The 26,720-nt window shown below is 44.5% G+C and overlaps 2 protein-coding genes and 1 long non-coding RNA gene across 4 annotated transcripts in view; 1 reads left to right on the top strand and 2 right to left on the bottom strand.

Moving 5' to 3' along the window:
* The window catches only part of LOC138948864 (cubilin-like), a 73,594-nt gene that overhangs the window by 24,049 nt on the left and 22,825 nt on the right, over positions 1 to 26,720 (bottom strand). For both annotated transcript variants that reach the window (XM_070320493.1, XM_070320494.1), the window contains exons 7-9: positions 2,902 to 3,027; positions 1,451 to 1,681; positions 113 to 211 (exon numbers count right to left, since the gene is read on the bottom strand). In XM_070320493.1, coding sequence (XP_070176594.1) covers positions 113 to 211; positions 1,451 to 1,681; positions 2,902 to 3,027 — 456 coding nt within the window. The remainder of the gene's footprint in view (positions 1 to 112; positions 212 to 1,450; positions 1,682 to 2,901; positions 3,028 to 26,720) is intronic.
* On the bottom strand, positions 7,568 to 26,232 carry LOC138948877 (uncharacterized). Its single transcript, XR_011450117.1, has 2 exons — positions 26,150 to 26,232; positions 7,568 to 8,050 (listed from the first exon to the last, which is right to left on the bottom strand). It is a non-coding gene; the product is annotated as an uncharacterized lncRNA (long non-coding RNA).
* On the top strand, positions 14,849 to 24,834 carry LOC138948314 (uncharacterized). Its single transcript, XM_070319824.1, has 10 exons — positions 14,849 to 15,245; positions 15,787 to 16,104; positions 16,472 to 16,839; positions 17,006 to 17,052; positions 17,183 to 17,982; positions 18,412 to 18,617; positions 19,041 to 19,190; positions 20,648 to 20,939; positions 21,755 to 21,913; positions 23,188 to 24,834. The coding sequence occupies exons 1-10, from the start codon at positions 14,997 to 14,999 to the stop codon at positions 24,193 to 24,195; spliced, it is 3,597 nt and encodes a 1,198-aa protein (XP_070175925.1). The 5' UTR covers positions 14,849 to 14,996; the 3' UTR covers positions 24,196 to 24,834.

Below are 26,720 nucleotides of genomic sequence, written 5' to 3'. Positions count from 1 at the left end.
CTTGCTGCTACTAGTTTTCCACAGGGAGGAAGCGACCCATATAAAAATGATTCCAGCAATGGGATAAAAATTGTTATGAAATTTAAAAAAAAGAAAAATACATTTAACTCACTGAGGTCAGTGACGTCGATGTCCAGACTGCGTACACCACTCAGTTCGTCGATCTCCAGCCTCACCAGGGCTTGTTGACCACTGGTCAGTAGAATGTAGCCTGTGGCAGACATCAGCATTCATCAAGACACAAAATTCTCATGCCAGTGCATATATATACTCATCTGTGTGCAGACAGACAGACATGCGCCAGCATCCATTTGTGCGCACATACTCCTATGCATCGACAGAGCGACAGGCACCAACATCAAAAGCCAAACTACAGTGGTACCTGCGATGTAAGGCCCCTCTGATGAGTGGACACCTCCCATAAAAGGACAGCTTCTGGAGTCCCCTTATCTATTATCTTGACCAAAATATACCTGTCATGACAGGCCACCTGCAATGTAGGGACACTTTAACTGGTCCCAAGGGTGTCCTTTTGTCGCAGGTATCACTGTATATTCACGCATGCACGTAAGCACACACACACACACACACACACACACACACACACACACACACACACACACACACACACACACACACACACACACACTCTCACACACACACTCTCACACACACACACACACACTCACACACACGCACACACACACACGCACACACACACTCACTCACACACACACACACTCACACACACACACACACACACACTCACTCACACACACACTCACACACACACTCACTCACACACACACACACACTCACACACACACACACAAATATGCATGCACCAAAACTAAACCTTCACTCCCTCTCTATTAAGACCGGCACATTTTAAACAATTTTTGCAGATTTTAAAACAGAGGTTCAGTGAAAGCCTTGATGAAAGGACACCCTTGGCATCAGCCCAATGTGCCCCTTTACAATTGCAGATGTAATCTCTTGGCAGGTATACTACAGTCAAGTTTATAGACCAAGGGACAACGGAAAACATCTTTATTTTGGAGTGTCCTCTCATTGGAGGGGCCTTACAGTTCAGGTACAGCCGAAACTGTTGATAACGACCACCCTCAGGGACCGAGACAAAAAAAAGAGGTTGTTTTAGACAGGTGTTCACACCGGACACGGGTCAACTTTATGTGCAGACTCAAGAGACGGTATCCATGTTCCACACCTGTGTCACCACTGTGGAACATAAAATACCTCGGTCATTCTGCTGTAAGGGCAGGTGGCTGATTACACCTAAACACACACACACACACACCTGGGTAATGCGACTCTGTTGCTGCTAGCTTTCCAATGGGAGGAAGAGACCCAAATTTCCCAGCGCTGGGACAATAAAGTAATGAAAATGGAAAATGAAAATGAAAATAGAAAATGAAAATGATCCACTCACCTGCAGAAGCTTCCGTCAGCGATGCCAGAACTTTGTTTCTCACGGATGGACCGTCCCGAATGGTCAGGAGATCCCCGCCGCTGTTCAGCTTGAGGGATGTGATGTTCAAGAGCAATGACTTGCCCACAGCAGCCTTGAGCGTGATGCGGCAATCAAAGGAGAGAGGGTGATTCTTGGGCACAGTGATATGGATTGAATCATTTCCGCTGATGTTCCGCATTTTGCCGCAAACTGGAAAGATTGTATCAGAGTGCAGAGCGGACGAGTGAGTTTGTTTGCATCAGCAGAGGTGAGAGTAGGGGGGGTTTGAATAGGTTTTTTTGTATTGTCTTTCTCATACAACACCTAGATAAACTCAGACATTATTCATTCAAATCAAATTCTTGTTTACGGGTTAAAACCAAAACAGTAGACCAACTAATTTTTTTTGTCGAGGACACCCCCCAAACCCCCCTCCTCCCCCCCCCCCAAATGCCAATAATGATCAGATATTATACACACACTTTGTTGATCATTAGAACCAACATCTGGACATTCTCACAACACTAAACTAATCCCCCAACAGCTATTGAACTAAAATAACAACATTCTAATATTTACAGGTTCCAACCATCATAAGTTCTAACAATGATGATTTTTAACAAGAAGACTGAATGCTCACATGACTCACCTCTGTACGGTGGAACCCCCCTTTTAGGACCTTAACAAATCTGAGAAAATCAGGTCTTAAAAAGGGGGGAGTCTTAAAATGGAGATAAATATACAGAGCTTATGAACAAAAAATCTAAAAAAGCAAGGTCTTAAAAAGGAGTAAGTCTTAAACTGGGGGGTCTGAATAGGGGGGGGGGGTCCCACTGTAATATGAATCAAAACAAATGATCTACTGCCAGTAGCTGAACATGCAAAAAATGATAATTTTAATTTTTGGACCCAAACTCACTGCAGCTGTGACTTTGAGGGTCAGCCAGACTTGGGTCATCATATGTGGAGGTCATCAAGCCATGAAATTTAAAGCTGTAGCTCAAAAAACTTTCAAGAAATTGATAATTTTTCCATTTTATGACCCAAACTTGACCCTACCATGACCTTGAAATTTGACTGGGGTCAACCAGACTTTGGGAATGTATGGCGATTATCAATTCCTAGAGATGTGCAATGTTATAAAGCTGTATCTTCAAAAACATTTTTCCTCCAATGTTGTTCTCTTTACCCTAGTTTGACCCCACCAGGACCTTGAATTTTGATGAAAGTCGTCCTGACTTAAGCCATGTCTGGAGGTCATCCCAGCCTTGAAGTATATCAAGTTTCAAAGCTTTAGCTTCAATAACATCCTAGAAAATATCAACCTCATTTTTTGTTTGTTTGTTTACGGCTGGCTCTTTCAGGCTAATCCTACCTAACACAGCCCGTTAGTAAGACTCTTCTGTGGCTCAGGTGAGTCAAAAGCTCACCATCAGAGACAACGACAGGGGTAACCGTGGCCTTGAAAGATTCATGCGTAGTAGTGTTGGACACGGTCAAGGTCATCTGAAGGGCTTCCATGCTGTACACATCTGCTGGCATCGTGGTTCCATTCACTGAAAATAGCCCAAAAGGTCAAGGTCACAATCAAGGTTACTCTGAAGGAGGACATTCCGAGACATAGACACAGAGAGACACAGGCAGACATCCACACACAGTCAGTCACTCAGACACACTTTTATTATTTAACAAAATGCAAAAAGAAGCACACAAAGCTGATCACTTTCACAAGAATTGGGACAAGGTTTTAAAACATTGTCCAAAGTTTTATCATAAAAAACAATAAAGTCATCAAGTGGCCCAATCAGTGAAGAAAAGACTTTACAGCAGGAGCATTTTGTATGTGATATCTTCATGTTTCAATTGTTACAGCTGCTTTTTCATGTCATGCGGCTATTTCTGAGAAAGACTGTAAATCTTGGCAAGGAACCAAGAGCATGGGCATTAAGCGCAGCACTATGTACAAACAGCAGAGTGAACAGTTCAACTCCCATTCCTCAGCCTGTCACCTGCACGCTTCAGCCCTGCATTGATTTTTAAACCAATCGGGCAAGGAGGCAGGCCAGACTCCAACCATGCAAGTTCTGTTTTATATGTCAGACTTTTTATGTGTACTAATGTGTCTATTACTTATCTTTTTTCATGTTTTTTAAATCTTCCAGATTATCTTATGTATGTGGTTGTTGTTAATGAAATGTAAGCTAATAATGCTTGTATTTAATTTCTTACAAGGAAACTTTTTACATGTAAAATGTTGAATTTTAATGTCCAATGTTTTGTAAAGCGCCATGCGACTGTTATCTGGCGGTGGACAAGAAGAATGTTATATTATTATTATCATTATTAGTTTTAAGGAACAGTGGTACCTGCCATGAAAGGACACCTTTGGGACCAGCCCAAAGAGTCCAGTCACTATCTTGCAGGTGCCTTTTAAAACTGACAGGTAAATTTTGGTCAAGACAACAGACAAAAGGACAGCAGAATCTGTTCCTTATAAGGAGTTGTCCTCTCATTGGAGGGACCTCACACCGCAGGTACCAAAGTAGTACGGTTGCAGCTGAAAGCCGATCCCTTGATGTCACCTTAAAGAGAACATTCAAGCATGTGATATTGGTAATTCCCCAGTGATAATTGCAAATGTCAGAGACAATTATCACTTCAGGCCGCCATAGGGTAAGGCAGATGTAATCTGAGGCTGCTTTGACTGTCTGGATAACAACACCAAATGACCTCTCCTTCCCCCCATTTTTCACACAGCTTCCCTTCCACCATTCCCTCTTTTAGCCTATTAATAAAGGTGACCTGTATTCTCTGCCCCCCCCCCCCCCTACTCTTCCATACTCCCCAATGCCACCTTAAAAAACACCATCATTGGTCTCTATTTCTGAAGATGGCAACAATCGTCTGGCCCCCTCGGCTTGCACACGCAGTACCTATTAATTATACAGCAGACACGTGGGATCTTCATATGGATCGTATAAGGCAAGAGTCATTGACTTGTTCGCTCAATAGTTTGTCTATTATCTGGTCAAAGCGTCTTTCTTTCACTGTTGTTTACTGTTTGCTTCAGTGATACGTTGGTCGAGAGCAAGCATTTTCCAATGAATAGTACTTTGAGATCTCTCTCTTTAAGTGTATGTATGTATGTGTGTGTGTGTGTGTGTGTGTGTGTGTGTGTGTGTGTGTGTGTGTGTGTGTGTGTGTGTGTGTGTGTGTGAGACTCAGAGAGAGATCAAATCAAATCAAATCAAATTTTATTTTTCGAGGGTTGTGGCATAAGCAAAACAACAAGCTTTTTTTCAACCAGCCCTCGCCAAGAGAGGGGACTAATCTAATCACATATTTACAGGGATAAGAGAGAGTGAGAGAGAGAGAGAGAAAGAGTGAGAGTGAGAGAGAGAGAAAGAGAGAGAGGGGGAGAGAGAGAGAGGGGGAGAGAGAGGGGGAGAGAGAGAGGGGGAGAGATATATTAGGGGGCGGGAGAGAGAGAGTGAGAGAGTGAGAGAGAAAGAGAGAGAGAGAGAGAGAGAGAGAGAGAGAGAGAGAGAGAGAGAGAGAGAGAGAGAGAGAGAGAGAGAGAGAGAGGCATGCAGGCTGACAGACAGACATACAGACACTCTGTTATCATTTCATCTTAAGTGATTAATCAGAAACTTAGCCAATTGGCAATACAAAACAACAATGCGTGTGTAAGATACTCTGGTCTCATTCGATCTTCAGAACAGATTTCACTCTCCAAGTCAGCTTGGAAGCCTGCTTTGGCAACTCAGGCATAGTGTTCTTAGACACCAACAGAGATGGGCTGTGAGTTTTGTTGTGTGTGGGTCATTCGTGGTCACTGGAAGTACTCCAGGTTTGGTCGTACTTGAAAGGTAAGTGGCCTTCTTACACTAATGAATCAAGATGATTTTGAAAATGTATGTGTGTGAGTGTGTGTGTGTTTGCATGTGTGTGTGTGTGTGTGTGTGGAGCGATTCAGAGAAAACTACTGGACCGATCTTCATGAAACTTTACATGAGAGTTCCTGCAAGTGTGTGTGTGTGTGTGTGTGTGTGTGTGTGTGTGTGTGTGTGTGTGTGTTTTGTGTGTGTGCGTGAGAGAGAGAGAGAGAGAGAGAGAGAGAGAGAGAGAGAGAGAGAGAGAGAGAGAGAGAGAGAGAGAGAGAGAGAGATAAGGCAGGGGCGGGGAGGATGAAACAAAGACAAAGTAATGTAATCCCGCTGCGAACAATAGCATAAACCGACCTCAAAACAACACACACACACACACACCCATCCTCTCTTCAAGCCTTATAATCCATGTCACCATGGAAAACGTAAGTAACGGTAACTGTTCCCCTCATCTCTTCTTCCTTTTCATTGTGAAAGTACTGGAACCCAACAGTTCGTCCACACACATGATCGGTCGGTTTCCAGGTAGAAATAATTTACCACAGGTCACACTCACAGATAACTAGCCTACGATGTAGTTGATAACATGGTTTACCCATGGCAGGGGCCAGCAAGACATCGATTATATCATCATCGGTCCCTGACCGATAAAAATCACAGCGTGGGGGATGGTAACAGTGATTTAAAAGTACAGTGGAACTCCCCCTGAACGACTCCCCGATTTAACACTCTCCCCCATTTGTTAAAAGCTTGCTTTTAATTTGATATTCTCTTCGTAACGTCTGTAAATTGACTTCACTTTTAAGACCCCCTCTTAGTCATGTGAAATGTGGATATTACCCACGAAGACAATAAAACCGTCATTACTTGTATTTCTTAGGAATTGTATGAATGTCAAATAAAGGCATTGACGTGAATCTGTCGAAATATCAACTAACCACGGAACGAACAGAGCTTGTAGTCATGGAAACATGATATATTTCATACATTTCACATGCCAATGCATATATATATACATAATCACCACTGAGCCTTTTCACTTCAAAATTCTATATGATCGATGTAGACTTCCAAAACCTGCACTAAAGTTATTTGTTCTTACATTTAATTATTTCCTGGTCGCTCTTTTTGAATGAATTGCCTGAGAAGCTTAACATCTGATCAGATAAAACGTACTATGTATCAGAGGCACAGAGATAATCATTGTACGTCTCTGTATATACGCAGTACCCATGCATTTGAAACAAAGAAACGCGTCCTTCTGAGAACTCACTCCCCTGAAAGTCCACTATTGATTCATCAAAATGTACCATGTGTGAAGAACATTCAGGAAATAAAGAAATGCATGTAAGTGGCACTTTTACAATGCAGCGTATCTTTCTGTGACTGGCATTGTGCCCGTTTGAAATCCACTATACCCCACCTTAATCCAATCTGATCAATATTAAAGCACCATGCATGCAGCACGCCAAATTGAAACAAAGAAACGTGCTGGAATGGGGGAGTACTTTTTTCGTACAGGGAGTAACATTTTAGTACGAAATTTTTACTCCGGAGTAAAAATCTCGTGTTACACCGGTGCCCATGTTAAATCCACTTAACCCCACCTTAATCCCAAATTCAAATAATTTGTCTTGGGGGTATTAATACGGTATGGCTGTGTTTGGCTTGCTTGAATCAGGTGACCTCATTGCTCCTAATGTTTACAAACATTCTCTGTCATTTTGGTACAGTTTCCCTTATCGCACGGTCTGTGATTTCTTGTTTGTTGGAACGTTTGTTATTGACAAAACAATACATTCAGTTTTGTCAATAATAAACGTTCCAACAACCTACCTTTCTTGTTTTTTTATTCTGAATTTTGGAACGTTGGCAGTCTCTGTTTTTTGATTTTGTGATTTCTTGTTTCTAAAATTCAAATAATTTGTCTGGGATATATCGGAATGGCTGAGTCTGTCTTAATCATGGGATCCGACTGCGTCTGGTGTTTATAAACACTCTTCTATATTTTTGTAGATTCAGTTTCGCTTATCGCACAACCTGTGATTTCCCCTATGTTTGTAGCTTATTCTACACGACCTCCTGGTTTTTAGGCAAATTACATTCGAGAGAAAGCGTTTTGGCTGTGATTTTCTGTGTATAGAATTTAAACAATTTGGTATATCCGGTAGATTGGGTAGTCTGCCTCAATCGGGTGACCTCAATGGTCGTTTGTTTGTTTGTTTGTTTATTTGTTGCTTAACGTCCAGCCGACTACGCAGAGCCATATCAGGACGAGGAAGGGGGGGATGAAGGGGGCCACTTGTCAAGCGATTCCTGTTTACAAATGCACTAACCCATTACTTGTGTCCCAGCAGGCTTTAGTAAAACTAAATTAATACCTACTGGAAGATTACCAGTTTCCAGTATGTTAAAATAGGCTTAACCTATCTACTGCTGGACTTACATCAGAACACTAACAGATTAAACTATACATGAATCGCGAGACAAGCGGCAAGAGAAGAGATTTTTGGAAAAAATACAGGTGAATGAGCAAGAAGGCAGAAAAAAGAAAAGAATTCATGAAGAAAAAGAGAGCATGACAGGAAAGAGGAACCAAAAATCTACCTAACAGCAAACTAGAAAGCTCCTGCGGTTCCAAAAACAGGAGGGGCCTTTAATTTCATAACCGCAGTGCCCCACTGCGGGACTCAATGGTCGTAATGTTTACAAACACTCTCCTGTATTTTGGTACAGTTTCTCTTATCATACAGTCTGTGATTACGTGTGTGACTGTTCATTCTTCGCGGAACTTTGTTTTCACATTAGTGACATTGGAATGATGGGTTCTTGGCTGTTGTCGTGTAAATAGGTGGAAGTAAAATGCGAAATGTCATCGAAAGAACAACGACTTGGGCTGTTGTATTCTCAAAATTATGTGCTTTGGTATTCAGTTTGGATGATGCAGATTTTGTAGCTGCTACGGGCTGTTTATATCATCAAACAGAACAATAAAGGGAGAGAGGGGGGAGGGAGAGATTGGTGGGGGGGGGGGGGATACAGGGAGATACAGAGAGAATGAGAGAGAGAGAGTGTGTGACAGAGAGAGAGAAAGAGACAGAAAGAGAGAGAGAAAGAGACAGAAAGAGAGAGACAGAAAGAGAGACAGAAAGAGAGAGAGAGAGAGAGTGAAGGGGCGCGCGGGCGAGAGAGAGAGAGAGAGAGAGAGAGAGAGAGAGAGAGAGAGAGAGAGAGAGAGAGAGAGAGAGAGAGAGAGAGAGAGAGAGAGACAAAGAAGCTGACAGTCGATAGACCAGAGCGATGGAGGAAGGTTGGGGAGGGGGGTGTATTCATTATGCTTCACACACAGCTGACCCTACATGCCCACCTGTCATAGTACCCAATATTGACGGACTGTGTGATGATATCTTCTGCTATGGTCTGTTGAGACAGTGATATCAAAATCGAGACCGGAGGTCGAGATTTTGATATCACTGTCGAAACAGACCAATAGCAGAAGATATCATCACACAGTCAGTCAATGTTAGATATATTGCTAATTCTCTGGACATTTTGTATTTACTGTAAAGAAATTACAAAAGTATTTGTCTCAGTTTTGGCTGTTCCATACCCCTCCCTCTGATTATTATTTCTTTTTGTTCACTCTTTTCTTGTACTTTTCAGTATTTAAAAATGTCTTTTCTTTCAAAAAGTCTTTAGTCACTTGCTCAACTAAATTCTGGGATCATTACATTTTCATATATATTTGTTTGTTTTTAAATGTAGGTGTTTTTGTTTTTGAAGTGGGGAAGCAATAAAGAGGTCGTCGATATCAAAACTGATATCGACGGAAATGTCGTCGATATCACTTTTACAATGAGCTCAGTTTTGCCCAATTGACCAATGGAAATCCACGTAACATATGAAATAGCTATATTGATTTATAGACATAGATATAGACAAAGCTTGCGTGTTCACACATTATTTTTCACCGAGACCCCGACCTATAACATCCACAACATAAGATAAGCTGGCATCTTGCCACACTCTACCCCGGTTCCTGGGGGTACTGGGTGCCTCTCGGGTCAGTCTTTGTCCTTCACGGGTTTAAAGGCACACTTCTTCACGTGTAAACGATTCGGCTCACCATCTCAGATGTGCAAATCCAAAATTTGTGTGTGCGTGCATGGAGGAAAAAGTTGCAGCATTCTACCTCATTGCCAGAACAGAAAGGGGATGGGGGAGGCGAGAGAGAGAGAGGTTGAGAGGGAGGGAGAGGGAGGGTGAGGGAGAAAGGGAGTGGAGAGAGAGAGATTGAATGTGTGCGTGTGTGTGTGTGTGTGAGAGAGATAGATAGAGAGAGATAGATAGAGAGAGAGAGAGAGATTGAGAGGGAGGTAGAGGGAGGGAGAGGGAGAAAGGGAGTGGAGAGAGAGAGATTGAATGTGTGCGTGTGTGTGTGTGTGAGAGATAGAGAGAGAGAGAGAAAGAGAGAGAGATTGAGAGGGAGGGAGAGAGAGAGAGAGATTGAGAGGGAGGGAGAGAAAGGGAGTGGAGAGAGAGAGAGAGAGATTGAATGTGTGCGTGTGTGTGTGTGTGTGTGTGGGTGTGTGTGTGAGAGAGAGAGAGAGGGGGTGAGATGGAGGGAGAGAGAGAGGAGAGAGAGAGAGAGAGAGGAGAGAGAGAGAGAGGAGAGAGAGAGAGAGGAGAGAGAGAGAGGAGAGAGAGAGAGAGGAGAGAGAGAGGAGAGAGAGAGAGAGAGAAATAGGGAGGGAGAGAGAGAGAGAGAGAGAGAGAGAGAGAGAAATAGGGAGGGAGAGAGAAGGAAAGAGAAAGGCAGACAGAGAGTCAACCAAAGAACCATAACATCTCACAGGGGTAAAGAACGGGGTGGCTGAAGGCGTAAGAGATACAGATAGATATCCAGAGGGTGGAAGGAACAAGGAACGCAAGTGTCTTTCTCTTCAACGTTTTCTTGTGACGCATGCAACATCACTGCGTTTTCAACAGCTTTGTAAGTGAAAATTGGGAGGTCGGTTGTGTGTGCGTGTGTACGCTGGGTTTCGGGGGGGGGGGGGGGTGGTGAGGACAGCGGGAGAACGTCTGGAGAGGGGAGAAGGAAGTCATTGGGGGGGGGGGGGGGGGGTGGCAAGAACAAAGAGCACAAGTAACACAGCACCAGCCGTAGACGACGATGACGAAACAAAATCGATGACGGATCAATAATCCCACCCCGTCACCTTGCATTACAAAATCAATAGCCTACAACAGCACATGCCAGGTAACACACGAACAGCTCCCCCCCCCCCCCCCCACACACACTCACTGACCGGGTACACGTCAAGATATTTTCCTCAAGGGCCTCCGAGAATTGTGCAGAGAAGTTAATCCAGAAACATTCGTCACTGGAAAGGACCACACAGTAAGTTACGCAGCAGTTTTGGAGAGTCTGGCATACGTCCAGTGAATTTCTGCAGTATTGGTGGAATGTGTGAGTTTAGATAATGCTGTGGTCTGGAAGTTTAAGAGAGAGAGAGAGAGAGAGAGAGAGAGAGAGAGAGGAGAGCGAGAGAGAGAGAGAGAGAGAGAGAAAGAGAAAGAGAGAGAGAGAGAAAGAGAGAGAGAGTGTGTGTGTGTGCGCACGTGTGCGACTGTGCGGAGTGAGTGTGTGTGAGTAAGCGTGTGTTTCTCTGCATGTGTGTGTGTCGCTCTCTATCTGTCTCTCTCTCTGTCTCTCTTCCCCTCCCCACTGTTCTTTGTCACTTCACTTTCAACTGTTCAAAACCCTCTCCCCCGAACCAGCCCGCAAGCCAGCGCTCCCCTCGAGTGACCTTTCCCCTGTGACCGCCAGGTCATCGGACTCGGTCTTTGTCAAACGTCAGCTGTGCTTGTCAATGTATACAAGTCTACAGTGTAAATGTCTGCGAGCTCTGCCGTCACTCTTATTAAATCATATCACAGCTGGGGTAAAAGAGAGAGAACCCTACACGCTATGCTCTAGAACTGTTCGATAGCAAACAACAAAGACATGTCGAATAACAAATACAGGTAGAGAGGTCGAAAAAATAATGCAGGTAGAAGGGAATTCTTTTCGTCGCTGAAAGACCTTGGCAATAGTGACGCACAGCACAAAGCACTTTGCTCCCTGCCTGCCTGTCTGAGAGAAAAAAAATGCACTGGTAGACTTTGCTTCAGTGAGTAACGCTATTGACTGGCTGAATTGTGCCACTGGTCATTCAACGCTGAGGGTTAAATTCCTTTCATGCTGTGGCGATCGCCTAATAAACCTACGACCTGCTGGGGACAAAGAGGCTTACGAGTGTAAACTAGACACTGGGATGGTCCAATTAACTATGCACTGAGATGGTCTAATTACTGTGGACTGAAAGAGAAATAAGGGTCGAAACACAGTGTGACAGAGATATAGACGCTAAAAAGAACCGGCCTGTTGAACTTCCATGCAAGTGACGCAGAAGTGGACATTTTCTTTGACAGGTATGTCTTGTCATCTTTTGTGCGAGAAAGCGGGGCAGCAGTGCTAAACTCGAATGACCTGTGTAAGGTCGTCTGTCTTACAAGGTAAAGGAAGAGAATGGTTGGTTTAAGCATGTTTTATCTACTTTTTGCTAAGATAATGGTTTCCTTTCATGTACTCCACATATTATGTGTATCTACTGGCTTTGGTTCTGATTAGAGTGGAGCGGCTTACATCATTTAGTAACTGTACATGCTAGATGAATTCACTAGCACTTACTGCATGCATTTTTAGGTTTAAAGCATTTGTTTGCGTTATCATCATTCCATAATAAAGAGAATACTTCTGTACAAGTGTTTACATGATACACAGCCATGGCTCGTATTGTCAATAAGCAGGTGCTTAAGTCATAAGAAAGTATCAAACAGTAGGGGGAAAAGTATCACACAATAAGTATAAGCACATTTACACCAACAGGTATAGCCGTCAGCTATAATAATCATTCCTTCGCTATTGTTCTTCATTTCAAACCAGACTAAGTTCCAAGTTCAGTTTAAAATGTAACAGGAAACGTCCACTGTTCAAAGACTGAATACATTTCCACCAACTTAAAGCATGTAACGATCTACAAAAAATTCATCTACAAGAGAAAATGCCCTGCACGCTGATGTGACCCGATAGAAAAGTAAAAGCGGAACAATACCGATAATTTAATCCAAGATTAGTTTGATAATCCGGAAAAAGGATTATGGTGTCCAGCTGAAGACTGAATTGAGGTGAGAAATAATGACTTGAATATTATACGTCTCTACTATGACAACTGAAGGTTGTAACTGTTTGGAAGGTTATTCACGCTTATCAACACTCATAATCAGGAGAAAGTATCCTGTTTTTATTTTTCATTTCCTTACTTACGTTGGTTAAACACTGTTCACTTATTGCAAGCAGCTCTTCGTTTTCCATTCATTTCTCTGGTGTACTGGTTGTGCTGTGTGCGTGCGCTTCCCCAGGGACACCATTGCAATACGAAAAAAATCCCGTCTCTTAAACGTTGTCTTGATTCAGTTATAACAATGTAAACCGCTCAGTACGTTTTATAAAGTTTACACCCTTCTTAAAGTTCCAATGTTCGTCGTTAAAGACAAAACCCGCACACAACGCGTTATTCGTCTTATCCGACACTATTGCTTGTCGATCAATAACAAAATGCTTACAAACAGCTACTTGTTTTACTGAGCAAAACCCGCACACAACGCGTTATTCGTCTTATCCGACACTATTGCTTGTCGTTCAAGAAAAAATGCTTACAAACAGCTAGGCCTACTTGTTTTACAGCTGAAAGTAAAACACACTCGCACACCATTAAAGCCGTTCAAATAACTGTGTCCACTGTTGGCATTACCGGTGACAACCGGACAGCTGACTGACCAACGCATTGGTCCAAGAGGTCAGCCCATTGAAGGTACGTGTTGTGTTGACCAACATTCTGTTTTCCGATGTGTGTGTGTGTGTGTGAGAGAGAGAAAGGGTGTGTGTGTGCCGTGTGTGTGTGTGTGTGTGTGTGAGACGGTGCTGGTAATAAATGCACGCGAATGAACAGGAAAGCACATTTTGCTGTGCTACTTATTCAATTGGGGATTGTTGAAATCTCTCTCTCTCTCTCTCACACACACTAAAAACATGAAGAAACCAATTTCAAAAGTGGTTAGCGCTTGCAGTAACATGAAAGAGGCCAGATCTTGGCTGAATTTCAAAACTCAGATTGCAACGACAGATCCTTTGCCAAAAAAATTGCCTGCTTTCCAATTAAAAAAACTGCTTGATCAGTGACTTTTACAACTGCCAAAGTCCAAAAGAAAATAACATACTGAACAGAAATACCAATATAAAATGTTTAATAGAACCTATCCTGCACATTATAAGAGCTGATCCAGGTTTCTTCGGAGCATGCATTCAACGAACGCTTAATTAAAAAACCAACACAACACCCTGCACCAGATATGCATACGTCGGCAGAATAAGAAAAGTAAAGAAAGCACTCTTGCCTACTCATAGCTGCTCGAGCTCACTGGGAAAGCTTTCACCAAACAAGGCTATTCGAAAATACACACCTCAATGTACGCAATATAGTCAAAACTCCAAGGCAGCACTTGGAATAAGTTCATATTCGTATCGTCATAAAACTGGAAATTCTCAACATGATTTGTGTGTGTGTGTGTGTGTGCAGTTGACCATCAAGGATGGCTACAGAAGCGGAAAAACGGCAAACCATGGACTTGCAACATCCCAGACCGTGAGAGAGGTCGAAACAGCAACCCGAGACCGCAGTGATGAAATCGGCACTGAGACGTCAAAATGTGTGAGGCATTTCGCTTCAGGGCTACAGAGCTTTCAAGCAACAACAATAATTACGTTTGACATTTAGTATGGGTATCTTCAAGGTGAAAGAAGACTTAATTCAGGGCCCGAGCAAAGAATCGCGAAGCTACAATCTGCTCATGCTGATAATCAGCTGAAGATAAGAGCTCTCAACACCCTCACACCTGCCTGAACAATTTTGTTTATTTGTTGCTTAACGTCCAGCCGACTACGCAGAGCCATATCAGGACGAGGAAGGGGGGGATGAAGGGGGCCACTTGTCAAGCGATTCCTGTTTACAAATGCACTAACCCATTACTTGTGTCCCAGCAGGCTTTAGTAAAACTAAATTAATACCTACTGGAAGATTACCAGTTTCCAGTATGTTAAAATAGGCTTAACCTATCTACTGCTGGACTTACATCAGAACACTAACAGATTAAACTATACATGAATCGCGAGACAAGCGGCAAGAGAAGAGATTTTTGGAAAAAATACAGGTGAATGAGCAAGAAGGCAGAAAAAAGAAAAGAATTCATGAAGAAAAAGAGAGCATGACAGGAAAGAGGAACCAAAAATCTACCTAACAGCAAACTAGAAAGCTCCTGCGGTTCCAAAAACAGGAGGGGCTTTTAATTTCATAACCGCAGTGCCCCACTGCGGGAGCCTGAACAATACAATCAATAAGATAAAACGAAACTGACGTCCGGAGGCGATCTATATATTCTTACAGTTTCCTCCAAGAAAAAAAGGGAAAGGGAAAGAAAAAAACAAAAAAAAACAACCTTTCCTTCTCAAGCCAAACGCCCAGCAAAATTTCACCATGACGTCAGCAGTGAAGCGCGAAAACCCCAAACGCTCCTACCGGGCGCTGCTGCACCAGAACGGCGGCGTCAAGTTCCTGGAGGTGTTGAGTGACAACATCATGAAGGGTCCGGCACGCCGCAGCCACGCCCTGCTGCAGATCGACCTGCTGCAGGCTAACGACCTCACGCAGCTGCTCGACAAGTTCCGCATCAACGTCGACGAGAGTCTGCTGCAGCTGGCCGCCATCTTTCACGGAGACGTGGAGGTAGCTAACCAAGTTCACTTTTGTTTCGTTCTATTCCGTGCATACTTAAGTATGGTTTGGCGAGTTCCCCTTGATTTGTTCTATTCCCTGAAGTGTAGACCTTAGTGCGTTTATTGATATTAATGTTTTAGCTTTTTAATTGTGCATATGGGACCTCTGGGATTGAAACGCTACTTATTACTTATAGACGCTTCGTCCCCCCCCCCCCCCCCCCCCCCTGAGGTCAGAGTGAATACAGTACTTGCTGTTGCTTACATCGCTTGATGCGACACGAAGTCTTCAACAAGAGTTTCCCGAGAACTTCGTGGTGCTGGATTCGTATTTCACGGCCTGATTGAAAAGATCTTTCCGAACACAAAAATGTTTAATGCAAAGGGTGAAAAAAGCCAACATCAGCTGTTGCCATTCCGCTGTCGGTCTCTGCTTGAGACTTTCCAGTTATATCCGATTCATAAGTAGATGATGATGATGATGATGATGACGACAATGATTACTATGATTCTATTATCATTATTATTCTTATTATCATTCTTATTATCAGGTGATGTCGCGGCTGGCCTCGGCGTGTCCACGCCTGCTGCTGCTGCAGAGACAGGGGGAGTACGAGGGTCAGACCGTGCTGCACACCCTGGTCAGCAAGCAGAACGTGGCGGCTGTGTCAGCCCTGCTGCAGCACCCGTGTCTGCGTGAACCCTGGGTGCTGCTCAACGGCAAGGTGGGCTCTCTCTCTCTCTCTCTCTCTCTCTGTCTCTCTCTCTCTCTCTCTCTGTCTCTCTCTCTCTCTCTCTCTCTCTTGTGTGATGCTCCGTGTGAGTCTTTGGTCCTACTTGGTGGAAACGAAGCGATTTTTCCTTTTCCCGCTTGATTTTTTCTGCCACATGTTATTGTCCTGCTCAAATGTTAGGTCGGTGACGTCCCTCTTGGTTTAGCCCGTGTTTTTCCGAGTGAACTGTTGTCACTGCTGTGGCATCGTCGGTGGTGTTTTCTTCTGTATACATGGATAGTCTTACCCCGATGCTCTATGTGGTCCACATATGTTGCCATTCACGTCATAATCGATCGTGTCTTCCCTATTTGTTACCGGTCCACCGCGTTGTCTCTATCTCGGTCTACGGCAATCCTACTGCTGCGTGCCCCATACTTTCTTTTCTTTCTTCTTTTGTTTTCAGATTTGCTAATCGCCACGCGTTCCTACAGTTATAAGCCATTCTCAGAAAACACGCTGAGATGATAAAGGCAGCCATGAATATTGGCGAAAAACCCTGATTCTTGTTCTCTCCCCTGAACAGGCGGTGGGGCCGAGGTTCGACGCCACCGTGATGATGGGTGAGCTGCCCCTGTCCGTGGCGGCCTTGACCTTTAACATGGAGATGGTGGACGTGCTGTTGGAGCGCGGGGCCAAGCTGCACGCGGTCAACACGCGCGGCGACACGGCCTTCCACTCGCTGGTCAGGTTCGCCACCCTCTACCCCCAGAAGCTGCAGGAGGTGGAGAGAATGATGAGGGAACTGCACAAGCGCCTGCAGTCTCCTGGGGCTACTCCTTCGCCGCAGGTCAGTGGTAGTAGTAGTAGTTTGTGTTTGCTTTGTTTTGGGTAAATGAAGATTTTCTAGCATACTTCGACATGCAAAATGAACATTTTTTCTCTGAAATAACGCAGCAACCCATCAGCTGACATAACCGTAGGCGCGCTTTTTTTTCTAATGAACCTTGTGGTAGGCCTTTGCTGCCTTTACCTTATGTTGCCTTTTGACTGCTAGTGCTTATGAGTTGACTATCGCCATACGTCCATTGCATATTCTGAGAGGTATCTGTCGATGTCAAGTAGTATTTGTAAATAAAATCCAGATTTCAAAGCCAGAAGTTATAGAAAATATCTTCTCTTTTGCGCTCTTCGCTAGACAAGATTTGCACTGTGTACTTTCATTAAAAACAAGAGTTTCATGTCCGCAAACATTCCAACAAGTGTCCATGTATATATCCACCACCACAACAGGCGGAGCCGAAGTCGGTGTGGCTGGTGGAGAACAAGGAAGGCCTGACAGTGCTGAGGCTGGCTGCCGCCCTCGCCCAACCCTCGCTCTTCAAGTTTGTGCTGGAGCTGGAGGGAGTGTACTGCCAGCTGGACCGCCACGACGGCCTCTTCGACTCCCTCCTCTACGACGTCACCGAGATCGACCCCGTGGCGCGACGACGCTGGAGGGCGGAGAACTCCAGTGGCTCCCGCCGCCAGCACGGCGTAGCCCCCATTGCGGCCGATGGTATGCCTTCCCCTTCCCACCACGGCCTCCAGTACCCGAGGCTGGCGGAGGTCGGCTGCTGCCCTGGCGCGGACACTCCAGCCCCATCCGCATTCAAGCCCGAGGAGAAGACTCTCGGGGACGGGGGAGGGGGAGGGCGGTCGGCGTCCGTGCTGGAAATCATCTGCGAGACGGGGCGCGTGGAGAAGGCCTTCGCGGTGCTCAACACTTTCGTGGTGAAAACTATCGTCAAGGCCAAGTGGCGCCACTACCGCCTGTGGTTCATCGCCTGGGCCGTGCTGCACGTCCTGCTGATGACGCTGCTCACCACCTACGCTGTGTACAAGGCCCAGGTCATAGGAGCCAACAAGCTGGCCCAGCAACAGAACGCAGCATTGGCAGCATCCAACACCACCACAGAGGCTTCAGTCACGCGGCAGTCCAGCTCCGCAGCAGAAGACTTTGTCATGGTAAATATGCACATTTTTAGTTTCTTTTGATAAACTTTCTTTTGATAAATTTGAAGTTTCTTTTGATAAACTTGAAGTTTATTTTGATAAACCTGAAGTTCATTTTGATAAACTTAAGTTGTCACCGGTCACACCTGGAACTAAGCGGCAGCAAAAAGAACAGCCAGAGACCGGAACAAGCAGAGGACACCTGTAGGGACCGTCTAGAAGGTGCAAAGCATTAGACAAATTTGCCTCAAGCCCGTCTTTAATTGAGCACGAAGTCGACTTGGCTAAGCTTCGCGAAGTCTTTATACCGAAAACCCGCAGCTACGGCGAGGTACTTCGTACCCTGCTTCGCTTCGCGAGTTTTGACATGCGAAGCTACGCCGTTATTACAGACGTGTGCATATTATGTGTATGTATTTCGTATTTTACTTTTTCAGTACTGTATAACATAGCGTAGAACAATAGTAGACCTTCCCTCGAATCAATATCCTTATTATCTTTATGATGAAGGTAGTGGCTTGTCTGACTGTGCCGCTGACAGTAGTGGTGGTGGTGTGGGAGGGGATGAGGTGGAGGCGGGGGCAGCCGCTCAACCTGTGGTTGATCCACCACAACGGCCTGTACCGAGTGGAGCTCCTGGTCTTCGCCTTGACCCTGGCAGCTGACACCATCTGGTGAGTGCCACTATTTTCATGTCATGATACAGTGGAACCCCCCTTTAAAGACCCCCCAATTTAAGACTTCCTCCCTTTTAAGACCCTGTTTTTTCGGACTTTCTGTTCATAACCTCTGTAAAGTTACCCTGTTTTAAGACTCCGTCCTTTTTAAGATTTTTGGAGGTCTCCAAAGATGGGATGCCACTGTACCCAGATTGCCACCCGTTGTGGTGTTTGGGCCTTAATTTCAGTCAACCAAATGACAAAACCAATAATGTCTTTAAATCCTTTTTTTGTTGATGATTTGGTTTGTTGGCTGATCAATTGTCTTAAAATGGTGTATTGTTACTGGTAGGAAATATCCCAAAGCGTCGAGAACAAAGAATCACCGCTCTATAACCTTTCATTATTATTACCAAACTATCATCATTAAAACGGCAGGTACTTCGTGGAGGGCCCAGACAACAATTTCTTCCTGATCCTTGCATTGCTGGTGGGCTGGTGGTTCACGTCGTTCTTCCTACGCCCCCTGCAGAAGTTCTCCTTCTTCACCGTCATGCTGCAGAAGGTTCTCCTTGGTGACATGCTCAGGTATATATCGCTTTGTTCAGCCCACTCCTTCTGTCCTCCATTGTTAAACAGTTTCTGTGTAGGCCTTCAGTCTCTATTGTTTGAATTTGCATTGAACTATATCAAAGTGTCCAACCCCAACAAAAAAAAGCCTTTGGCCAAATATTCAGTTTCTTTGGAATTGTGTGTGTGTGTGTGTGTGTGTGTGAGCACAAGAGAAAGTTGGGGGGAGAGCATGTATGGCCAGTCATTCATCCAACTGGCCATCTGCTGTTCTGTGACGATTTTTGCTCACATCCGTCCTTCCGGTGTCTAAATCAAGGTTCTCAACGATCATTGTTATAGAGCTACTAACGTCCTCTGTGGCATGATGTACATGACCTTCCCTTCAGTTTGTATGCTTATTTCTGTCCATGTGCGGGTGCTCAACCATCCACCCACTCTTTTTATCGTGTCTGTGTTATTAAAATGCAATGTGGTACCAAAAGAAAAATGTCCAAGTTTGTGTAAAATGAAAATGGGCGTTCTCCGTGGCCATGTACTTGACCTACTATGCTTATTTCTGTCTCCGTGTGTGTGCTCAATCATCCATACTATGTCCATATCAAGGTTCTCCATGATCATCATCATAGAGCTGCTGGCGTTCTTCTGTCTCCATGTGTGTGCTCAACCATCCATAATATGTCCATGCGTGTGCTCAGTTATCCATACTATGTCCATGTCAAGGTTCTCCACGATCATCATCATAGAGCTGCTAACGTTGTCTGTTACCATGTACATGACCTTCCCTTCAGTGTGTATGGTCGTTTCGGTCTCCATGTGTGTGCTCAACTATCCATCATGTGTCCATGTCCAGATTCTCCACGATCATCATAATAGAGCTGCTGACGTTCTCGGTTGCCATGTACATGACCTTCCCTTCCCTTCACTTTGTATGCTCATTTCTGTTTTCATGTGTGTGCTCAACCATCCATACCATGTCCATGCATGGTTCTCCACGATCATCATCATACAGCTGCTGACGTTCTCCGTGGCCATTTCTTTCTTTCTTTGGTGTTTAACGTCGTTTTCAACCACGAAGGTTATATCGCGACGGGGAAAGGGGGGAGATGGGAAAGAGCCACTTGTCAATTGTTTCTTGTTCACAAAAGCACTAATCAAAAATTTACTCCAGGGGCTTGCAACGTAGTACAATATATTACCTTACTGGGAGAATGCAAGTTTCCAGTACAAAGGACTTAACATTTCTTACATACTGCTTGACTAAAATCTTTACAAAAATTGACTATATTCTATACAAGAAACACTTAACAAGGGTAAAAAGAGAAACAGAATCCGTTAGTCGCCTCTTACGACATGCTGGGGAACATCGGGTAAATTCTTCCCCCTAACCCGCGGGGGGGTCCGTGGCCATGTACATGACCTTCCCTTCACTTGGTATGCTGATTTCTGTTTTCATGTGTGTGCTCCATGTCCAGGTTCTCCACGATCATCATCATACAGCTGCTGGCGTTCTCCGTGGCCATGTACATGACCTTCCTGTCCACGCCGGCCCCGCTACCTGAAGAGTTCACCCACATGGGCACCACCCTGCTGACTATGTTCAAGCTGATGCTCGGGCTGGGGGAGGTGGAGGTGCTGTATGACGCCGCCCACCCCTGGCTGGCCATCACGCTCTTCATCCTCTTCGTCCTCCTCACCTACATCCTGATGCTCAACGCTCTCATCGCTATGATGTCCAACACCTGCTCCCTCGTATCAGAGAATAAAGTGAGTATCTCTTGTTTCGGAGAACAACGTGGGTATATCTCGAATCGGAAAAAAGTATCTCTTTTATCAGAGAATCAATTGAGAATCTCTCGTCTCGGAGAATAAAACGACTATCACACAGGTTTTTCACGCCTTAATTTGTCTCCATGCTTATACTGCATTCTGATGTTGAATATTTTCATCACTACATGTTATCCAACGTTTTGGATTTTTTGAAAAATAAAGTCAGTAAGTTTTCCTGAATCAAAAACCTAGAACGGAATGCACTCACTGCCATGATGTCCAGCCATGTTGCTCTACGTAGAAATGACGAGTGTTTGATGGCCCTAATTCTTGTATTGAACATATGTTAAATGTCCTTGCTGATATAATGGCACAGTGGGTGTTTGTTTGTTTGTTTGTTTGTTTGTTTGCTTAACGCCCAGCCGACCACGAAGGGCCATATCAGGGCGGTGCTGCTTTTACATATAACGTGCGCCACACACAAGACAGAAGTCGCAGCACAGGCTTCATGTCTCACCCAGTCACATTATTCTGACACTGGACCAACCAGTCCTAGCACTAACCCCATAATGCCAGACGCCAGACGGAGCAGCCACAGTGGGTGTTGTGGGCCTAAATATTCAAAATATTTTCTGTTGAAGCCAGGATACATATCGTAAAGGGTTCCGTCACGTCAGCATATGATCACTGGTGTCTTGCCTACAGGTGAGATGACGGTCAATGCAGAAATAGTACTCTGATGCTCAGAGAGCTTCACACAGCAAGTTCATACCAATCTGTTCATTATTGTCCATCTCATGTCTGGCCTGCAGGTGAGCCAGTGGGAGCTGCAGCGACTCTCCGTGGTGCTGATGATGGAGAGCATGCTGCCCTCCGAGCGCTTCATGTACAACTCGGGCCGACCCATGCACGTGGCCAGGTTCGACCTCAAGCGCAAGCAGATGATACAAGAAGTCCGCTACTTCACCAAGGTCAGGAATCCTTTTTTTATGTCGACACTTCACCGTCTCACTTATGTATTCCCCCGAAATTGGCGTATGCTGCCTGAATGGCGGAGTAAAAACGGTCATACACATAAAAATCAACTCGTGCAAAAACATGAGTGAACGTGGGAGGTTCAGCCCATGAACGATGAAGATAAAGATCGAAGACTTATGGATAAAATGGTAATGCCAAATTTGAGCAAAAGCGTGCATGGGATCAGAAAATAGCAAAAGCGCTGATAAAAAGTCACATGGATCCATGTGAAGTATAACAAGTCGCGTAAGGCGAAAATACAATATTTAGTCAAGTAGCTGCCATTTTTCAGCAAGACCGTATACTCGTAGCATCGTCAGTCCACCGCTCATGGCAAAGGCAGTGAAATTGACAAGAAGAGCGGGGTAGTAGTTGCGCTAAGAAGGATAGCACGCTTTTCTGTACCTCTCTTTGTTTTAACTTTCTGAGCGTGTTTTTAATCCAAACATATCATATCTATATGTTTTTGGAATCAGGAACCGACAAGGAATAAGATGAAAGTGTTTTTAAATTGATTTGGACAATTTAATTTTGATAATAATTTTTATATATTTAATTTTCAGAGCTTGTTTTGAATCCGAATATAACATATTTATATGTTTTTGGAATCAGAAAATGATGGAGATTAAGATAAACGTAAATTTGGATCGTTTTATAAATTTTTATTTTTTTTTACAATTTTCCGATTTTTAATGACCAAAGTCATTAATTAATTTTTAAGCCACCAAGCTGAAATGCAATACCGAACCCCGGGCTTCGTCGAAGATTACTTGACCAAAATTTCAACCAATTTGGTTGAAAAATGAGGGCGTGACAGTGCCGCCTCAACTTTCACGAAAAGCCGGATATGACGTCATCAAAGACATTTATCAAAAAAATGAAAAAAACGTTCGGGCATTTCATACCCAGGAACTCTCATGTCAAATTTCGTAAAGATCGGTCCAGTAGTTTAGTCTGAATCGCTCTACACACACACACACACAGACAGACGCACATACACCATACCCTCGTTTCGATTCCCCCTCGATGTTAAAATATTTAGTCAAAACTTGACTAAATATAAAAACCATGCCTGAAAAAAATTATTTGTCCAGAAGCCAAGACAAAAATCAAGCTTTCAAACCATCTTTTAACATTGATGCCCCCCCCCCCCCCCCCCTTCTGCCTTGCAATATGTTTATAGCAATCTCACATCAAGTATGAATGTCCATGTTCTTCCTTCACACAGGTGACCTCAGTGCAGACCAGCTACACAGACGGCGCGGCCATTCTAAAGCGCAAGTCCATGATGCAGACCCAGCGGTTTGACGACATCCACGCCGTCATGGCTTCCGTGGGCAACATGGGTCACATCGACCTCCTGGCCTCCTTCACGCACCAGCAGGCGCTCCTGGGCAGCTCCGAACACTACATGGAGGACACACCCGAAGACGCTCCCCACTTCCAAAGAGGGGGTGGTGACAATCCTTACGCTTCTTTTCAGCCTCACGAAAAAGATTTCCCCTCGTACGAGAGCGCCGGGAAAGGGAAAGGCTACGGTCACAGACATGAACTGGCCGCCATCAAGGAACAGCCTGAAGGTGAAGGGCTGAGGTCAGAGGTTCGAGTTGAAGGTCAAGGTGAAGGTCAGAACAGCTCGAGCTACATCTCGGTGCGTCAGAGCCTTGTTCAGGCACTGTTAGCCGCACAGCTTGCCGGTCAGCTCAAGAGAGGGCAGCAAAGGGGTTCACAACCACCGGCACAACCCTCGGCTCACCCTCAGCAAGGACCTCATCAAAGCATTGACCAGCAGGACGGCTACTCATCTGATGAAACTGAAAGCAGTCACCAACCTCCCCCGCCAATCAAGTCCCCCCACACACCCAAAGCAGTGAGACTTGAAGAAGTAGAGCAGCTGCAGGCCCCTAAGTCAGCCTCTTCACCCAGACCCAAGCGAAAGCGTCACAACAGCGAACGGGCCGTGCGGAGACGTGTCTCAGAGTCTTATAGTCAACAGGACGACAAAGCAAAGAGCTTGGAGTTCCTGCGGGTATCTGAGAGTGAAACATCGCAGGAAGCATTGCTGCCAATCAGAATACGAGGGGCGGGGTCGGAGGAGAGACTGCAGAGCATGATGGCTCCACTGTCAGTGACACAGATGTTAACAGGGAGACAGACCAAAGTGCAACCCAAGCTTCCCACCCCTGATGTTTTTACCATATCCCATAAACACAGGAGTCGCAACTCTGAGGCCTAAAGATGCTACAATAAGACAGTTAATAAAAGGAGAAAAAAAAAGAATCAAAAATTTTAGTAATAAATTTTCATTTGATTAATATACTTACCCAACTCACATATAGCAATTAACTCTAGTTCAGTGCTGGTAACGCTGTACGCATCCCCTTGGTAACCAAGGGAAGCCCCTCTAAAAAAAGAGTGACCAATCCCATAAGGCCATATTAATACATACTTCCGACTTCCGTATGCGCGCATAAATACACATACAGACACCATCATCATTAAAATGCTCTCTGCCTTAAAATATAACTGTTTATACAAGCAGCTTAAAATTCATAACAAACAATTTTGACAAAACAAGCAATTATTAGCATGCCCAGGTTTCAGCTCAGGCAAACAATTTTTGCACAGGTAAAAACAAAAGAGGAAATTATTTCAACATTACAAAGACATTCTTTCTCCATCTACACTTTATATTATCTATTATTACATGTAGTGGTACATAAAGTTCCACGCGATTTCAGAAAAAAAAACCCACCCCATAGCCCTGTCTTTCATTAGAAATTAGCCATGTGATAATGATGGGTGAATGCAAAAGAGTAAGTACTGCAGAACAGGGTTGCACTTTGGCTTCCTGTCTCCCAGTTGACAAATGTGTCAATGACAATGGCACCAACATGACGCCATCAAGTTCTGTTCACATACCATAGACAGTGAACTGAGCCGTAAAACCTTCCCCAGGCATTTTAAGCGAAAGAGGTTTTTACAGAAAAGCACTCTTTGTACTATGTACTGTAACGAACACCTCAGTTCAGTTCAGCCCTTTGACTTCAGGACGTCCATTCCTTGCGACGCTTGGAATTACAAGTACATGTACCTGCAACTAGTGTCCTCTGCTGATGGAATCTTGTCTCCTAATGTTTGACCATGCTGAGGCTCATCCGTTTTTGTTTGATTGGCTCTCCAGTTCTTTCTCTGTCCACCTTTTAATGTGCCTTAGATGTGGAAGGCACTGCATGAGAAGTAAGTATTCTCAGAAGACTATCGCCAGAAAAACAAGAATCTTGAGAAGTCACGAATGTGTGGAACTGGTGCCACAAGAATTTGCTGGACTTGGGAAGTGCTTACCAACTTGCTTACTGCCTGTTATGCCGGTTGGCATGTAGGGCAGCAACAAAGGGCACTTGTGAAGTGCATCCATAACAAAAACAGATCAAAATGACAACACACCGCTCCCACAAACAAACAAGCAAATCCATAATCTGCGACACCCCCCCCCCCCCCCCCCCCCCCATCTTGTGTCGGGGGCTATGACTGGAATCTAAGGACCTCACGAGTTGTACGGACTAACCTGATTGGACAGAGACTAGAGTACAACACACAGGGTTCTTGTGCAGCAACCTTGCTGAGGCTGAACTGACTTTCAGTATTATTGCACAGCATTTCAACATATCCACTTTGATCTGTGATACTGGCATTTTGGTCAGCATGGTAATTTTGAAATTGTATTAAATCAAGAAAGACAGACAAGACTTCCTCTAATCAGGGTAACATGTTATTTTGCAACCCTAACATCCTACAAGAGGTGCACAGGGTCGTTCCTCAGAAGCTTTGCTAATGGTTTATTTTTTCTTTGTTGCATGGGTGGGACTGAAAAATGTCATGAATCCTGACGGGCGCAGTGGCGTGGTGGTAAGACATCGGCCTCCTAATCGGGAGGTCGTGAGTTCGAATCCCGGTCGCTGCCGCCTGGTGGGTTAAGAGTGGAGATTTTTCCGATCTCCCAGGTCAACTTATGTACAGACCTGCTAGTGACTTAACCCCCTTCGTGTGTACACGCAAGCACAAGACCAAGTGCGCACGGAAAAGATCCTGTAATCCATGTCAGAGTTCGGTGGGTTATAGAAACACGAAAATACCCAGCATGCCTCCCCCGAAATCGGCGTATACTGCCTGCATGGCGGGGTAAAAACGGTCATACACGTAAAAATCCACTCGTGCTAAAACATGAGTGAACGTGGGAGTTTCAGCCCATGAACGAAGAAGAAGAAGAAGAAGTAGTCATGAATCCTGAAACAAAACAACACACCAAACAAAACAACACACCAAACAAAACAACACACCAAACCAAACAACACACCAAACCAAACAACACACCAAACCAAACAACACATGCACACCAAACAACACACCAAACCAAACAACACACCAAACAAAACAACACACCAAACCAAACAACACACCAAACAAAACAACACACCAAACAAAACAACACACCAAACAAAACAACACACCAAACCAAACAACACACCAAACCAAACAACACACCAAACCAAACAACACACCAAACAAAACAACACACCAAACAACACACCAAACAAAACAACACACCAAACAAAACAACACACCAAACCAAACAACACATGCACACCAAACAACACACCAAACCAAACAACACACCAAACCAAACAACACACCAAACCAAACAACACACCAAACCAAACAACACACCACACCAAACAACACACCAAACAAAACAACACA

The sequence above is a fragment of the Littorina saxatilis genome, linkage group LG15, assembly GCF_037325665.1.
Source record: "Littorina saxatilis isolate snail1 linkage group LG15, US_GU_Lsax_2.0, whole genome shotgun sequence".
NCBI classification, from domain to species: domain Eukaryota; kingdom Metazoa; phylum Mollusca; class Gastropoda; order Littorinimorpha; family Littorinidae; genus Littorina; species Littorina saxatilis.
This window is presented reverse-complemented; position numbering and strand designations above follow the sequence as displayed.

Coding starts and splice junctions, on each gene's coding strand:
- LOC138948314 (XM_070319824.1), top strand. CDS start 14,997: ATGACGTCAGCAGTGAAGCGCGAAAACCCCAAACGCTCCTACCGGGCG. Junction 16,105..16,471: donor AAGCGATTTTTCCTTTTCCC/GCTTGATTTTTT, acceptor AAAACACGCTGA/GATGATAAAGGCAGCCATGA. Junction 17,983..18,411: donor TGCACATTTTTAGTTTCTTT/TGATAAACTTTC, acceptor GAACAATAGTAG/ACCTTCCCTCGAATCAATAT.